The sequence below is a fragment of the Euprymna scolopes genome, chromosome 22 (genome assembly GCF_053919585.1).
Source record: "Euprymna scolopes isolate OS-2025 chromosome 22, ASM5391958v1, whole genome shotgun sequence".
Lineage (NCBI taxonomy): Eukaryota > Metazoa > Mollusca > Cephalopoda > Sepiida > Sepiolidae > Euprymna > Euprymna scolopes.
The window spans coordinates 6,388,637-6,407,182 of record NC_136503.1 but is presented as its reverse complement, the minus strand read 5'-3'; the positions used below and the strand labels follow the sequence as shown (position 1 = coordinate 6,407,182).

The 18,546-nt window shown below is 35.0% G+C and overlaps 1 protein-coding gene across 1 annotated transcript in view; it reads right to left on the bottom strand.

Annotated features, from left to right (window-relative positions):
- Window positions 1-246: 246 nt before the first annotated feature.
- Window positions 247-18,546, bottom strand: part of LOC145243869 (ADP-dependent glucokinase-like) — a 39,974-nt gene continuing 21,674 nt past the window's right edge. The window contains exons 3-5 of the mRNA XM_080106938.1: window positions 16,086-16,182; window positions 9,473-9,609; window positions 247-1,447 (exon numbers count right to left, since the gene is read on the bottom strand). Of these exons, the coding sequence (XP_079963064.1) occupies window positions 780-1,447; window positions 9,473-9,609; window positions 16,086-16,182 (902 nt within the window). The 3' untranslated portion in view covers window positions 247-779. The remainder of the gene's footprint in view (window positions 1,448-9,472; window positions 9,610-16,085; window positions 16,183-18,546) is intronic.

The window sequence follows — 18,546 nt, the reverse complement described above, 5'->3', positions numbered from 1 at the left end:
TTTTCTTGGCACCTGAATCATGGCGACCTATGCATAGCAGTCCTGAGCAAGATCCCTTGAAATGGCTAACCCATCTTGATTCCACCATCAACAGCTCATCACCTGTGGACCTGAGAGATCAGCCAAGTTCTTGTTGATGATTATTTTCAAGGCCCTCAACTGTCCACCGATAATCCTGCAATCAATATTTCTCTCATCAAATTGACAACTTGTTCAACTTAAAAAAATTACAAAAAAAAAAAAAAGAAAAAAAAAAAAGGCCAACTTTATTGAATGTAATATCAATACAAATGTGGATCATAAAATAAGAGTTGTTTCTTTAATTTTTACATTTATACAAAAAGCATTTCTCATTTTCCTTGCCATTAAATATTAGTTAAGAAAAAAAAGATACTGACGTATTCATGCAATCACAAATTTCTGGCTTTGGAAAATTTAGATCACATGATATTTTTGTTAACTAATCTCACAAAACTAAACCTCATCTGAAATTAACAAGTTCCATTTTATCAAGTTAAAAAAAAAAAAAAAAAAAAATTCATTTTCTTTTCTTTTTTGATTGGATTTAATTGCTTTCGATTTTTTAAAATCTATTGATTAAAACAGTGCTTGTTAATTTTAGACAGGTTATGCTTTTTTGAGATTACACTGTCTACAAAAATATCACAAAAGCTTAAATTTTATGAGGCCAGAAATTTGGGACTGTTCAAATACATTGTTATCAAAAAAATATTAATTGGTCAACCAAGGTTTAAAAAAAAAAAAAAAAAAAAAACTGGCTACACCTGTAATACAAGACCTGCTGAGGAAATATTGTCGCCACCTCCTGCAGTCTGTTGAACTTTGGTGCATACAAGAACTGGCGCGATACAAATCTGGAAATCATCTTCATCCCAGCAAGAGACTGGACGGTTCTTTTGTAGTGGAATCCGCTGTGCTGTTTTATCTTTACTCGTTGAAAATGAGTCATCCATTAATATACGAGCTTTTAACGTGTCAATGTCCGCTGATCCACAAACGTGTCGATGAGCAGTCAAGGCAGCTTTGGCTGTTGCAGACATTGAATTTTTCCAAGTGGACGATTTATCAGTGAGAATTGCCTGGAAGGCAATGGTATGCACATGGAGGCGAGACAGCTGGCGCCGACCTTCTTTTTCGCTTTCGTTGTGCAGATGGCTGTATACATAACGCATCTGGTCCAGAACTGTTGCAATTCTTGGATTGGCATCAGACACAAGAGTCACGCTACCATCATTTAATAACGTAACTAAGTTTGGCAATTCTTGCTCGTTGAGTCCAATGGAATCTGCATAGACAATTACCTTATCCATTATTTCATGAAGCAGGTTCATGTCTGTGAATGATGCAAACTCAAAATGGATTTTTGTTTTTCGAGGAAGTATCGACAGCATTTCTTGCACTTTATTTAGTCGTTCAACTCTTACACCTGAAAGGAAAATAATAATTTTTAATGCTAATTACTAAAATTTATTTTTAAAACATCAACCAAGTAATCTATCAATATATTAGATTGTGTTGAAAAATCAGTCATTATTTTCAAACATTCAAAAACTTTATTTTTGCAATGACAGAAAACTTTATATATAATGGAATTTTTTTTTTTTTAACTAAGGAGTCACCTGAAGGTCACTCAACGATAAGATTTAATGTGTGTAACGTCGTCATCACTGCTAGACAAGGCCTGTTAACTTAAAGATGATGTCATACATAGTAGGCAAAGCATCAAGCTCTGTCAAGCAGTCAGACTGTCGATAATGAATGACTTTTTTTCTTTTTTTTTTATAATATATTGGAAAAAAAAGAAAACAGACACTATTTATTCTTAAATTTAACTTTAATTAAAAAAATAAGAATTCAAAACAAAGATGTGTATGTTGTCACGGTTTATCAAAGACTAAGATCCGTTTATTTTTATTGTGAATAATTTGAAAACAACGTTTTTACATATTTATTCAAATAAAAACAAACTGCAAAAATATTGGCAATTATATATTGTATATATATGTATATATATACAATATATACATGTAACCCAAAGTAGAAAATGTTTGTCCAAGCGCAAGGAGCATTGGTGTGACTTCATAGATCAGTTAATCGACCTTGTCTCCTGCTAGTGACAGTAACGTGGTCAATGAGACAACAGCAGTGATTGGTAGTGGTGGAAATTGGGTAAAATTTGTTTACATTGGATTTGAAGATACCCATGTTGTAGCTAGTTGGAAAGCAGACGCATGGTTCCACAGGTGGCAATTCTAAGAAAGAAACTTTGTTCATGGAATTTGTGGTTAGATTTAGATACAGACAGAGAGTGGAGGAAATTGTTGACAATGATTGTAGCTAGGCGAGTGTTTGTTGTGAATGTTTTGCAGGGGGTACCATAGATTGGAACTCAGTCAAGTACTTGCCATGCAAATAACGATAGAGCAGAGATAGCAATGTCACTTCTGTGAGAAAGCAGTTGCAACGAGGAGAAAAGGAGATCAGCTACTAAGTTTTGAAACCTGTCAAGTCAGAAAAGGGTGCTTTGAACAGCCCCCCTCCCCCCAATGTGGCAACACTGCTCCATTTTAGTATGTATTTGTCTCTTACACAGGTAAAAATGTGTGTGGAATGAGATATCTTCGAGAGTGATAGAATGATGCAATCATTTTTCCAGCGACATTGGCAACAGATTTGATGCAAGTCTTCCATTTTAGGTCAGTCCAAGAAGCTTTTTAAAGCAGAATGGTTCTTCCAGACAAAAGCCATTCATTCAAAGTACAGATCAGAGCGTTGGTAGTGAAAAGATAGAACCTTAATTTTGGATGCATTAAAGTTAATCAGCCACATTTTGCCCCATAGTACTACATGCTCAAGGTTGGAGAAGAGAAACTCAGAGATCTTGGTTGTTGTTGACCTTTAGTGTTACCATAGATGATAGTGTTGTCTGTGTATATGTTGATGAATGAACTTAGAATGTGATTTGGGAGATCATTGATGAAGATAAGGAAGAGAGCTGGGTCCAGGATGGATCCTTGAGGCATGCCAGCATCGATACTTTGAGTTTCGGACTTCTGTCCATCAACGACTATTTGTATAAACCTATCGGAGAGAAGAATTTGATGGTTAAGAGGACATTTCCAGATACTCTGTAGCTGGAAATCTTGTGAAGTAGACCTGTATGCCAAACCCTATCAAATACCTTTGATACATCAAGAGCTATTGTTCTAGAGAGGAAACTCGTATTGACAGATTCACTGATCCTGTGTGAAATTACAGTCAGTACATCTCACAGGACAGAAGCCATATGTTAATAACTAAAAAATTACTGATCTGATCAGGTTGAAATTCTGCATGGCATCAGATCTCTTTCGTAGTTTATAGAGCATTAAAAATCTATTAAAAAGGTTAAATTCAAGTATAAATTTAATGTAAAATATTTTAGCTTTTTGACTTGCAGCTAAGTATTCTGATAATAGTCCACTTCATTTTTTTTGATCAGTGAAGGAGAAATCCTTTTAGATTGAGATAATTGTTACTTTCATTCTAATCCAGATTCCTCCTTATTTTTGGAGAGTTGCATTTTCTGCACATTAAAAAGCAACCCTTGTGAGGAGACATGTAAATAGAAACTTTACTTTTCACAAAAAACTGAAATAAACATCACAAGAACTAATACTAATGAGGAATACAAATAGATATTGAAAAAAAAAAAAAAAAGCTTTGATCTTTCATCCTATCCGATTTTATTATTTTTGTTAATTTGACTTGTTACAAAACGTATGTCTTAAAAGAGATAAAATAAGCATCCCTATATAAACATTAATGGATCGTCTCTCTTGGATGAGAATTGCATTGTTTTTCTTTTGCAAGTTATTTTTGTCTTTTTTTATTTAACTTCAGTAAGTTTTAAGAGATCAAGGGGCTCCCTCCTGGAGCTAACACTTGATTCTGTTATGATTTAAATTTATATCCGAGGGCTCTTTTAAGAATAGATACTGTTCCCTTTATAGCTGCTATCTGTATTTCGTTGTAAAATGGTGATCTTTTAAACCAACACTTTTCAGGTGAAAATATTACTTACACGTCATGTCAAAATTGATATCTTAAAAAACTTATGAAAAATGATCTAGTAGATATGCTAGATGTATTTTTAGCAAAAAAAAATCATTCACAATCATATTCTGAGACTTTTTTATTTAAAAATGGTAGACTTAATTTAAGTCGAGGGTTATCTCTCTTGTTTTCCAACGAAATTGGTTGCATAACTCTTCCATATTAAAACATACATTAAAACTCAATAATTCGATAAATTCTATTTCTACTTGTAATTATTTTCCTACTGAATCATTTTTGAAATTGATACCAACTTCCAAATGGTACGAAACTTAACATTCAACAATTATTTGTGGCATTTCCAAGCATTCCTCCGGTATCATTTTGAATGCACTTCTCTTCCACAACATCAATATTTCTGTCATCGCTTTAGCTATCCTGAATATTTTGATTCTTTGGGTCAACTCTTCGTAGTATACCTGCAAACCTGGCTTTCTCACCTTTCTTCTTGACTTTGTATATTGCTCTTGCTTCTGGATTCACTAAACATTTCATCCACAAACTTCTATGCTTTCCCCTTTTCTTTGATACACTTCTCAGCTTCCTCATTCCACCATCATCTCATCTTTAGTCTTGGAAGCCTTTCCGTCCATCCACAAGTTTAGTCTTATCGCCAACAGTGTATCCTTAAGTATCTTCCACACCTATTGAAGTGGATCTGGCATCAGAATCCTCCATTACTTGGTCTATAATCCCTCGTTTCAGATGTTCTTCATTCAATCCCCACATCATTCTCTTGGGAAGAAACATTATCTTTATATCAAGAATTTTTTGCACCATAAAACTGAATAAGCAGTTTATGCTGTGGCACAATTTCTTCATCAGGAATTACTTTCACAATTTTTTAGAGCTTTCTGTGCTTTTTCCAAACCAACAAATAATCTACTGGAGTGGTTGTTGTTTCAGATTTACTCATAACAAGATGGCTTTGCTTTATCCTGAAAAGGGGGGGGGGGTTGTAACAAACATGTTTATTGCAACACAATTTGTAAAATTTTTTCTCTTTCTGTATTCCTATTACCATAGGCATTTTCTCTATGCACACCTTTAAAACCATTCCAACATTCTTGTGTCTTTGTGATCATGTGACAGTTTCCCTACGCAGTCATTTGCATTATTGTTTCACTTGGAAAGATTTTTCTGTACGGGTTGATCAATAGAGGGTAGATAAGACAGTTTTGAATTGTACAGTTCTCCGTTTCCACATTCGTACATGGTTGGGGCGGTCTTGTAGCACTATCTAGCCATACCAGTTTTGATTACCTCATTGCCATTCTCAGATGGTTGAGTGTTTTTCACTAGACCCAGGATGCTTTTGAGTCAAGAAAGAGAGCCTCAGTAGAAAGGGACTCTCAGATCAGTATGATGAAGGAAAGGCATTCTCTAGCCCTTCGGCCACACCTCTAGTCTAGTCTCTTTCTGAAATATTATTAAGGAGTCAACATAGCTAAGGAAACTTCTCTTTGACTTTAGTCAATGGGATGTCGATTCCTTTGTGATTTCTACCCAACTGACAACTTCCCACCTGCATCTGCAAGAGCAATGCCAGTGAGGAGATGCCGGTTGTTCAGGTTGGTAAGGTCAGACAACCTGTGACTAAGCAGCAGGTGTTGTTCAATGGTTGGTCCAATTTTTGGCATGCGTTGATCTCTCTAAAGCAAAATATAATCTGCACAGCAATAGCACAGGGCCAAGGCAGTACATTTTAGTGTGTGCTGTGGCTCCCCACTTGGAGTTTATCAGTTTCTGTAGGAAGTTGTTCCAGGAGCTGACTTTCATTTTTGCCTTTTTTTGTATGTTACCTGAATGAGAGTGTGGTCCAGAGTTTCACCAAGATAGACATGGTCAGTATGGTTCTATAGTTACATTCCAAACTTATGTGATGTTCAGAGATTGGTTATTTTTCAGGTATCTGAGATGGAATGAGCAGGCTTAAGTTTACACAGGGGTTGGATGTAGGTGATGACTCTTGTAGTTGAGAAGTAGTTCATATAAGGCTGAATTGAGGTTTGTTTAAACTAATTCAAACATACCTCCTTGGATTATTATACAGAGATCATCAGCAAAACTGTTCTGTGTTCTGGTTCATTGGTTAGTAATTGGTGTAGATGTTATAGGTTAATTGAGCCAGCTCATTACCTTGAGGTAAGCCATTCTTTTGTTAACACAAACGACTGTGTTATTTAGAGCAATATGAAAGCAATTGACTTGAGTTGGCTTGTAGATTTGCCAGGTTGGAATCCTGCTTACGAACATAACTATTCAAATCTCCTGTCACAGAAAGTATTTCTTTCTCGTCAACTTTACAAGTTACTGCAATGAGAAATCGATATATCTATAAAGATGAAATTGTGTGCGTACATTTCCCTACCAAATTACTCTGTCAATTTTCAGTCTCCAGACTGGAGATTTGACATTTGGAAAAATCTTTTTAATCGCCTTTCAACCAGAAATTTGGCTGTCAAGCGATCAAAGTTCAACAATTTAACCACTAATTTTGGGTCTAAACACTTGAAATTTTAGATGTAGGTTCCTTGGACATGGATCAAACTTTTTAACTTGATTTGAGCCCCAAACTATACATGTTAAGGGGTTAAAATTGGGGTCAAAGTTTAAAAAAAATTTGACCTCTCAACCAATTTTTGGTCTAAACATTTGAAATTTTACATAAAGTGTATTCAGACATAGGGCAAACTTTTTAATCGGTTTTTGGCCAAAAATTTGGCTACCAAGGGGTCAAAGTTCAAAAGATTTGACCATTACAGTCTCTAGCAAACTATTCAGCAAATTTTGGATCTAAACATTTGAAATTTTACATACAGCAAGCTTTTTAATCAGTTTTTGGGCGAAAATTTGGCTGACAAGAGATCAAAGTTGAAAGAGTTGAACTTTGCAGACTGTACAAAACTCTTCCGCCAATTTTGGGTTCAAACACTTGAAATTTTAGATGTAGGTTACCTCAAAAGCTATAATTGTGAATGAAATAGGAGAAAAAATTGACTATTTTATTTTATAGATATACACATACCAGACTTTATTTAAATAGATATGATAAATAATTTTCACCTTAACAGTAAGTTTTAATTTATTTGGAGTAAAAAATAATTTCCTGCATGTGGCAGAAACAGTTGCTATTAAGATTAAACATGAAGAAACCAAATCTATTTAGACTCTGTATGTGGACGCAATTTAAGAATTGAATAGATTTAGTTTTTCAAAATGAGAACGGTCTCACTCAAGTGTTCAAACCTGATTTATGTGCATTTATTATAAATATCCATTTTCATTCTTTTTGATTGCATGCATATGTGGATGGAAATTGAGAATAGATATTATCTTTTCATTAAAACGTTTAACTATTTGAGCGAGTTTTGTCTGATGCAAACTTTTCAATTATTGAATTTAAATTTACAAGCTAATTATTTTTCACCTATGATTTGAACATTTTGTATAAAAAAAATGTAATACATAACATTGCAAATATCATACATAATGTGTGATGATTGTATTTAGTTTAATTGTTTTATGGTATATCAACCCTTTTTGTAGTTGTTTAATGCTGAATCCAGTAATTTTGGAAAATATTTATTCATGGTGTTTAGTTTGGTTGTTTTGTAGAGAAAAATTGTTTTTGATGTAAACTTTGCAGAACATGATTGAGTTTTGCAAAGGGAAAAAGAAAAAAACAATAATATCAATATTTGGTGCAGAAAGCTGATATATTAAAACAGCCTGATCTGGGATTACCAGAATTGCATTTGGACGCGGGTGTTTGAAACTATGCAGCAGGAATCTATTACTAAATGTTGAGAAACTAAACATCTACATTTATTGCATATATATTAATTTTTAAATCACATAATATATAAACAGATTATTTATAGAACTTGGTTCACTTTTGTGGATACCATATAAGGAGATCGAGTAAACAAAGCATACAGCATTCTCAGCGGAAAAGTTGAAAACTGTGAAATCACTAATCATAAGATTCTCAGTAATTAAGAGGTCTCTATTCTAGGGTAGAGTCTTGAATACTGTCAGTCATATTTTCTTTGTAGATTTTGATTATTCTACACTCATAGATAATATACATTTACTCATATAATATGGAATTTTACAACACAAGGTACTCCACGCATGCTATTTTTCACTTGTAAATAATCGTATGAAGCCACGTGCATCCCTCTTTCAATAATCAACTAGTGAGGGGTACCCGGCATTGCCCGGGTGTTTGGGGGGGGGGGTTTAAAAAAAGTAAGTATGAGGATCGAACCCGAACTGTTGAGGCAAAGTTGTGAAAAAAAAAAAAACCGTGCGACGTTAACCATTGCCCCACCGTGACATGCTTACGGAAACACGTTTGAATTTATTTAATTAGTTGGATTTAGCAGGTGCTTGTTTTAATGAGTTAATGAGGTCAGTTTGATTGCGGGATAGTATTCATTTACTGCTGAACGCTTTTTTCCTCGTCCTCAAGATGTTATAGGAAAAAGACTAACCCACATGTGGCGAGCGACAAATATTGAATATTTATCTTCCCGAAATCGAGCAAATTAAACAGACAGGTGAGCTTCGTTGTTAAATGTGAGATATTACGATTTATATGTGATATAAAAAGTTTTAAAAAGTTGTTAAGCGAGCAACCGCTTCTCTGAAAGAAGACTTTTGTAGACACACAGAAAAAGCGAACACACATACATACATTTTTGCTTTTATATTTATAGATGACTCAAACACTATGTACTGTGGTTTGCTTCTATTTCATCTTTTATTTTGGCTATGTCATCTTGCCAACTACCAAGAGGATGAGCACTGGCGTACAAGCATAAAACAAAACAATTCACAAAAGAAAAAACAAACACTGATACATTCTGTCGTCAACTGTTCCAAACCGGAAAACTGTCGTAAAACTAACTCTTCTAAATTTATTGAGTCAAATTAGTAAATCCTGAAAGTTTGGTCCGTCTCAGTGTCTAACATAGAAAAATGATCTGCACATTTGACCCATCCTATGGCTATTTGAAAACTGACCAACAATTGTGAGACATCTTCCTGACAAGCATTCAAAACACCTCAACATATGGTCTTTTTCCAAACCTCACTTCCTATTCTTTTGTTCTGCTAAAGAATCATTTCTCCCCATTGTCGGGCTCTTGATTTAGGGCAGAGAACATCTATAGCATTACACTTGGGAGCTATTAAGTTTTTTTCCTAACATCATACCATCTCTTCCATTTGACAAACCTGTTATAATTGGACTACTATTCGAAAGAAAATAAACTTTGAGGATGTACAGAATTTTCACCTTTACTTTGCAAATAATTTTAGTCCCTATCCATAAAATAAAATGCTCTACCTGGTTCGTATGGAAAGTTATCCATCATTTGAAGACCACCTAAAACAAGCAAGGATGGTTGAAAGGTATCAAGCTGTTCCCGGAACATTTCTAGGGCTTCCAGTTGTGGATTGCTGTTGTCACTGTGCAAAATTAACCTAAAAATAAAAATATAATAAAATTTGTATTTTTTGAACTACTGTCCTCATCTGATATATTATTTTCACAATGTTTCGGCTGATGTAACCTTCAGGTGTAACTTGGTAAAATTTGGTTGTAAGCTACACTCTTCTGGAGGCTGAGGGTTCAATCCTGAGTGCAGGCAACACTCAAAAATATGATTGTGAATCATTTAGGAATTTTACCCAGTCATGGCTGACAGAACTAGAGCATGCTACACTCGTGGATTAAACAAGTCGAGCATGCAGGGGTCCCACTCCACGAGTGAAAAATTTACTTTTACCATGACTACTGTCTGTGCAAAATTAAAAAAAAAAATCCAAGGCATTGTCATTGAGAAAAGTGCAAACAAATGAATGATCTGGGCAGGATTTTACTCCTATAATGGCCATAAGGAGGGCAACCAGAGTTATCCTGGAAAATCTGTTCTTTCACCATGACTAATGTTTGTGCAAATTTTCAAAAAAGTCCAAGGCATGGTTATTGAAAAAGTGCAAACGGGTGTGAATTACTAGATTCAATCCCTCCTTTGTCAGGGGACCAATAAATGATTTCGTTTGGAATTTCATGCAAATTTTGAAGTTGGAAAAAATTCCAGAGTTTGACGAGGTACACCTTCAGAGGTCAGAAGTTTACATTGACCGAAATGTGACACATTTCAATAAGAGGCTTCCGTCAGTTTTTTTTTTTTTTTTTTACACGGTGATCACCACTTTTCATTTAAAATAGCATTTTTACCTCTAAACACATAGTTTGAATGGATGCATAATATCTTAGTTGATGTGTTTATGCATTGCATTGTGAAAACTTCAGGCCTGGAAACGATTATCACGCAGGGTACGCATTATGAATAACATGCATGAGAAATACTGTCTTGATAAGATTAATCTATATAATAACATTTTAAAATCATATTGTGTGTCTGTGTGAATTCACATTTTAATATAAGTATTTAGAATTAGTTAAAATCCACTTTGGGTGTTTCTTCATCATTAGAGCAAAATTCGAAAATTGAAATATTAAATTTCAAGTAAAATCAATGGTATCTACTTAATTGTTATCTTTATTTATTTATTTTTTTTACTCACGTTCACCCCAAACAAGGCATATTGCCAATTGGACGTAAAGGGCTACTAATTGGGATCATGTCTAAGAATAATTAAGATGTAGGTTTACGTTACATTTAAACTTCTGCATATCAGTACCGTTTGGAAAGCAGGTAGCAGGAAGGGAATTCCAAAGTCTAGCTGTTCTAGGGAAGAAGCTATTTGAGTACAAAAGTTTCTAACATTTAGAGACCTCAATAGTGAAGGGGTGTGATTTTGCTGCTAAGCAGATTTGTCGGAGATATATACATCGAGGGACACAAATGCAATGAGTTCATCAGAGCACATTTCATTAAAATACTTGCAAAACAGGCACAGGGATGCAACATTGTGGCGATGAGACAGGGGTTGGAGCCTAGTTGACAAAGTAGGACCTATTAGATTGGAGACCTTTTTTGGACTCTATACAAGACTAGTGGTAGATGCACCCACCCAGATGTGGCAACAATACTCCATACATGGGTGAATGACGGCCTTCTAAAGGAGCAGTTTTCTCGTACAATAGAGGGAACTCACCTTCCTTGCAGCAGCCTTCACAATGTCCTCAATGATTTGTTCCAGTTCATATTTCCTATGAATGTTAAGCCGAGAAGTTTGAAGGAAAAATTCTCAGGTAAGGAGTTATTTGCCATGGATATCGGTGGTTGGAGATGCTTCTTGTAATTGTTAAAGGAGAGCAGCTTAGTCTTACTAGCATTAAATGTTACTTTCCATTTACGTCCCCAACTGGAGGTCATTTTCTAAGGATTCAGCTATTGTCTTGGATTGTTGTACATCCGTTCTTCCCTCATGCATGTATCATCAGCAAATATACCTATCTTGGACTCAATATTATTGGGGAGGTCATTGATGAATATCAGAAATAATAGTGGTCCAAGGATCGACTCATGAAGCACTCCCACATTAATGTTATGCTGCTTGGATGAACGTCCATCAATGCATTTGACTTATGATGTAGGAATCTACCGAGTGTATGTATGTATGTATGTATGTATGTATGTATCAACCTGGATGGTCCTTTTGCCTAAGGATCTTATTATTTAGTATTCGTCCAGTTATATCATATGATTTAATTTTCATTAGCAGCCCTTCATGCCAGACTTTGTCAAAAGCCTTGGATATATCGAGCGCTATAGTCCTGGCTTCACCTGTCTTATCCGGTGCATAGTATATGCATTCAGAGATGACTTAAAATATCTGCAGTATAATATTTCCTAAATCCATACTGTTTGTCAGAAAGAAGATTAGCTTTTGCGAGGTGGTGGACTAGTGCTTGATTTATTAAGGTTTCAAAGATTTTAGTGAAGAAGGAGAGGATACTGATAAGGTGATAATTGAGAGGGTTGGTGTTTTCGCCAGAATTCTTGTACACTAGTACCACAGAGGATGGTTCTCACCACAATTTGAGCATTCTGTCTCTTGGTGTTCATTACTGCTACATTTTGGGTATACTGTTGCTGAATTTTTGGCAGTTTAGGCTATATATGGGAATATATGTTTCTAGTTTAATGTTAATATATCCAATTTTGATTTCAGTTGGTGAAGTGGGTGTATTGAAGGTTAATACGTGTTTGTTATTGTTTGCTTGCTTTTTTTATTGCAATTCTTTTGATATCTATAACTTTTTGCTTTTTTAGGTTTGTTTTTATTTCTTCTAGAGAGCAGGTGTTTAATTCTGGACATTTGATGACTCCTTTTGAAGTATTGAGAGTTTTGTGAGTGTAGGTTTTGATGTTCATATCATGGAACTTTGTCCATGATAACATTTTTTGGCACTATTTTTAGTAGATACTTGTACAAGTAAGGCTCCATTTAAAAATTTTTTTATTTGCTTTGTGTTTAGATTTTTGGTCATAATTTTATTCTACCAGGAATGGAGACATTTTGGTTATTTGTCTTATGATTCTAAGATTATATATTCAGGAAAGATTGCATTTTCTTCATTGCTTTCTGTATTTGAATCTTGATGGGGTCTTTTGATTTTTTTGGAAGCCATATGGACTATTATTTTCTTTCATCATGCTTGCTCCCCATTCTCCTCAGAGCTCTATATTGGGAGATAGTTGGGGGGGGGGGGGGAAACTCATTCACCCAAACATCTCAGGATGATATATTCAAACAGTGAATATAGTTGCTTGTGACAATTTCGGTATTTCCTTGGCCACAGTAAGATATAATACAGGAATTTGTTGTCAGTAGCATCTGGTTTCAATATCTGATTGGCCCTTGCTATCACTTTTTAATATCAGTATATGTGTTTTTTTTTTGTACATGAGTTTGCGTGTGATGTATCTGCATTTCTCTTTTTGAGGGTTTACTGTTAAACGGGCTTATCATGACTAGTTAATTGATCAGGTTGGGTTTCTCCGATCACTCATCTAGCTGAAGTAAGGGCCACAGTGGAGTGTTGCAAACTCATGGCCACTTGGATCCAGGTTGTGAGGAGCTCAACCACCAGGATTCTGTTCTAGAGCATTACGAATCGCCACTTATGGCCAACAGGTGGCTCCATTGAGGGACTTTTACCCTCTGCTGGGGGGCAATCAGTGTATTCTGGAACCTCACCGACAGGGCTTTTGAATGTGTAAAGTTTTTATGTTTCAAGTTCTTCAAGCGTTGCATCCAGTCATTTTATAGAAAAGTTTGATTCTCCAAGCTCTTTGTATCTTCAATCGCGAGTTTGTAGTGTTTGGTTTGGTTGTTTTATAGAGGATTTTGTCGTTTTTGTTCAGTCCTGCAGAACATGAGTTTTGTAATGGGAGAGGGAAAAGGGTTACAGTATTAATGTTTGGTACATTTTAAGTTAGGAAACCAGTAAGGAAGTGGGGGGGAGATAGAAAGAGATAGAGGGAATGGGGGAAAAAAGGGGGGGGGTTGTTTTTATTTTTGCAGAACATAATTAAGTTTTACAAAAGGAAGTAGAAAAAACAAAAAGCATCAATGTTAGGTGCATTTTGTCTCAGGAAGTCAATATCTTCGGACAACCTGATTTAGTAGCACTAGGCAAACATGGGAAGCTTGAATCATCAAGCATATGATAAAGGTTGGATATATGACAATCGGGAGTGTTCACTGCCTAACCCTCACCGATTGCGGGCCTACTGTTTGACACATGGCAACTTTTGCGGTGAGAGGATTCTGCCATTATAATACAGCTTGATTTACTTTAAGAGAAATCCACCCAAAGAAATGTTGACCAGCGCAATTTTTAGCAATAATAGGTTCAGATCGTTGCTGGGTTTTTAATTGCATTTCTGCTGTGCATACACACCGTCAGGAAATGGTATTGCCTAGAAGTCTCATTGATCAATAAAACTGATTACCATTAGGGATGCACTGCCGAAGAGGCAATTTACTGCTATAATATTACACCAAAAAACGGGGTTCATGGTGCCATGGTCTCGGCAAATCCATTGTACTGGTATAAAGTCTAAGTGAAAGTCATGGATGAAACCGTTCTGTTGTTACCAGAACACAACGATAAAATTTATTAACAGGAATACATGGTGGTATTGGGAGCCCAACCAAACATGTGCATGAGTGAATGGAAGACAAGAACCATGACAAAAGTAATGAGTTCTCAAATGCTGTGTGTAAACAAAATGCCTTGCCAAGAAATCTTTTTTTTTTTCATTTATTAACCCGTGGTCATAAAACTGTTAGCAATAGACAGAGGCTACTAAGCTAATTAGGGAATGTATAAAACATTAGTAATATCATGATAGACAATACAGAACTCCAAAAATGTGACAGTGATACATGTTCATTCACACAATTCTGAAGCAGGACTGTAGAACACAATGCGAAAGGAGATCACCCGTACATCTCTGTGCAAACACTGGTATCTTCGGATGGTTAGCAATTTCGAAGACAGTTGAAGTGCAGTGTCAAGTGATGGCGAATTGTGTCGATAAATGATGAGGCAGGTAGTTCAGTCGATGATGACCTTAACCGGCTGTCAACAGTGATGACAATAGCGAAAATTAACATGTCTCAGTAGAACCACCTCCAGAAGCAACCCTATCAGCTGTGCCACATCTCTGAAAGAACCACACATAAAAGAGGCCACAAGGGAGAGGGGGAGTGTAATAGATAGATCAACTCCCTCCTCCCCAATGTAAACAATAAACAATAACCTCGCAAGTATGAAAGCTTGGAAAGGAAATTTGCAGGTGAACAGATGAAGAGAAAGGCATGAGAATGAAAACAGAACGAACTAAAGAGTGGCAGAAACAATGGTTTATCGTAAGAAGTTCATCACAGACGTTTTGGTTCTGTGTGTTGCTTACAGTTTTACCCTTTAACGAGCTGTGAACATTTTTTTTACTTCAAAAGATATAACAAAATAAAATTGATTTTTTTATTAATTTAAGAATAAAAAAATTAAAACACTTAATGGAATTTAACTTTTATAATAGAATTGGATTTACAATAAAATTTAAACATGTTTAAAAAATATAAATAAATCAAACTTAATATTGCATTGCTAAAAAGAATAAGATACTGACTAATCCAAGAAATATTGTCTTATTTATGGAATTTAAATTTCAAAATTTTGTCATATTAATTTTATTGTAAGAAGTAATTTTTTTAAATTCCATATACAGAGTGATCCAAAAGTAGGTGGACAGTAAAAAAACATTTAGAGATCACATACTCTCTGAAAGAAAAATTCCATTGGGGCCAAGTGTGGTGAACGTGCCATGCCCACTTACTTTTGGCTCACCTTGCATTTCTTCAGTGAATTATTTTTTATAAAACTTCAAAAATTTTCTTACAAAGTAAATGAAAAAGCAAAGTGGGTGGAAAATGTCAAAGAGCAAAACAAAGTTAAAAGTTATGATTTTAACTTTTTTTTTTTTCACTTTTGTAAATAATTTTTCTATCAGCACAAATTGCCCAAGTTTGTCTATAAACCTTTATTTTAAACAGAATAGGCAGGTTAAAGGCTTTAGAATCACTTTGGATTTTTCTGGTGAAAATTGTGACAACCATAGTTTGCCTACCTCCAACTTGTAATGAGATTATTTTATAAAACATCTCTCAAAAGAAAATGTAAAAAAAAAAATGAAACTTGATATCTAAAAAAAAAATAAATAAATAAAATATATCTTATTTATTTGATTTCAATTTTAAAATTTCGTAAAATGTCCTATGGAATTTATTGCAAAACCAATTTTATAATACCATATATTCTTTCATCAATGAAGGAGAATTCAATTTGCATAGCAAAAATAAAAGTAAGACTCCCAATTAACACCAAGTAGATACACAAGTTGGTAAATAATCAAAAAGTTTGGACATATCAATAACAACAGATGAAAAAAAACATGTATTTAAGGACTTACCTATTTGCCCGTGGAGAAGTGAAACTACCCCAGTTAACTCCCTTCTCATATTCAAGGATTAAATGAATATCATCAGTTTCAAGGGTGGGACCAGCCACTGGAAAACAAAACAGTTATGTTGATGTTGGGTTGAATTTCAGTGTGAAACTTAAATGGTTGATAATATATCAATCATGTGGAATCAGTTGACCACACATTCTACTTGAAATTTTGAAAGAAAGTAAATATACATGTTTTTCATGGATCTGTGAATTCAACATTGTTTACATTAATATTGTTAATCAAAAAAATTTTGGAATTCATACAGCATTGAAAGAGACACTTATCCGCTTTAAAATCAAAATGCTATTAATGATATATATAAATATATACATTAGTACTAATTCAGACATTCAACCTCTTTTTAACATCTCATGAGTTTCAGACTTCTGGGATTCCGACTGGACTCTAAAAAATAAAATAAATTGTTGGGGGAGGGGCTCTTTATCCTATATCACTTTTTCTTTACTTGAATTCCAGTCTGCCAATTTTTACCAATTCCTACAGCAATGAATTTATGTTGACTTTATAACTTAGAAAGAAATGGTGGCTGAATCAGAATAATGAAAAAAAGAAAAAAGATAGGAAGGGGTTGGCTGGCTTTCTTGTTTGACAGCATATCTTTTAAAGGTTTAAAATGACTTTTTATTTTAGTAAAATATAAACAAAATCAAGAGGAACAGCAATAAAATAAAATTAATAATTTAAAATGAAAAATAAGTTTAGAAAATAAGTGTTTAAACCAGAAAATTTGTAAAACAGATATGAGGGGAAAACAAATGAACACATATCCAAGAAAATGGCAGAAACACTAGAGGATGACCTCCAATCCGTAGTGGAATGGGGACAAAAATGGTTGGTCTCATTCAATGCTGTTAAGACTAAGCTTGTTTCCTTCAATAACTACAAGAAACCTTCTCTACCACCAATAGCAATGGCCAAGAACACATTGCCTGAAAGTACTTCTTTTAAACTCCTCGGCCTAACGTTTACAGGGAATATGAACTGGAATAGATACATTGAGAGCATTGCCAAGGCTGCTGCAAGGAAGGTTGGCTCCCTCTACCGTGCTAGAAAACTACTTACGCCTGCCAGTATCCTATACCTCTATAAGGCAACCATTCGCCCATGTATGGAGTATTGTTGTCACATCTGGGCTGGTGCATCTGCTGCTTGTCTCTCGCTCCTGGACAGGGTTCAAAAAAGAGTCGCAAACCTGATAGGTCCTGAACTGTCATCTGGGCTTCAACCTCTGTCCCATCGACGAGATGTTGCATCCCTCTGCCTGTTCTACAAATACTTTAATGATGAATGCTCTGACGAACTGCAAACACTTGTACCTCCCCGACGTAACTACCCCCGACAAACCCGACAAGCTACTAAGTCTCATCCCTTTACAGTGGAGATCCCTAGGTGCAAGAAAGCCTTTTACTCCAATAGTTTCTTCCCCAGAACTGCGGGTCTTTGGAACTCCCTTCCGGGATTCTGCTTTCCCAACTGCAATGATATGCAGAAGTTCAAGTGTAATGTTAACAAACATCTTTCTACTCTTCTCCCTTCATAATGACCCCGCTAATTAATTCCCTAATAGTAGCCCCCTGCTTCAAAGTGGCACTGTGCCTTGTTTGGGGTGAAAATTGAATAAAAAAAAAAAAAAAAAAAAAAAAAACTGATATTATTTTTGTATCCTAAATGAAACTATTTAAATTGTTTGATAAAAGTTTGTTGATGAAGTCATTTTGTTATATATAGGAGTCTTATTAAAAGTGATGCTTATTAAAGAGAGTTTTATTAAGAGAGTTTGCTGTTGTGTCTTAGGGAGAGATGTTGTAAGAGATTCTTATTTATTAAAAATTGTTCATTACTTAGAAGTGTTGCTATGAGATGTAGAGTTCACATTGTAGATATGAGATGTGTATGTCAAGACATTTTATAACACAGATATATAGACATAATAACAATTTTCACTTTACCTTTTGGTAGAATTACAACACAAAGACGACGTTTATAAAAACACATGATGGGTTTATTTCTTCTCACGACCGGCCGTGGTTTTCATCATCAAGGATTCAAAGCTTCACATTCTAAGTTTCAAAAGTGACCGTCTTGCTTCTAGACGTTCGAATCCCAACTGGACTGTCGTCTGCCGTTCTCAAACTCCCTCTCTGTTTCTCCCCCCGTTTCTCCTTGCTTAACTCTAAAGTTTTTTAACTATATCTAGAACTTCCCATTTTCCATGACGTCATATACATGTAAAAACATGTCTTCTTTCACGTGTTCTGGACATGCATGTCCAAAACTTTTTCCTTTGTTTACAAAAGGAATTTTAACCTATATTCTCAATAACCTATTTTTCCAATATGTTAAAAACATGTTTATTAAATTATCTTGTATAGTTGCATTCCTCAATTGAATTTTTCAT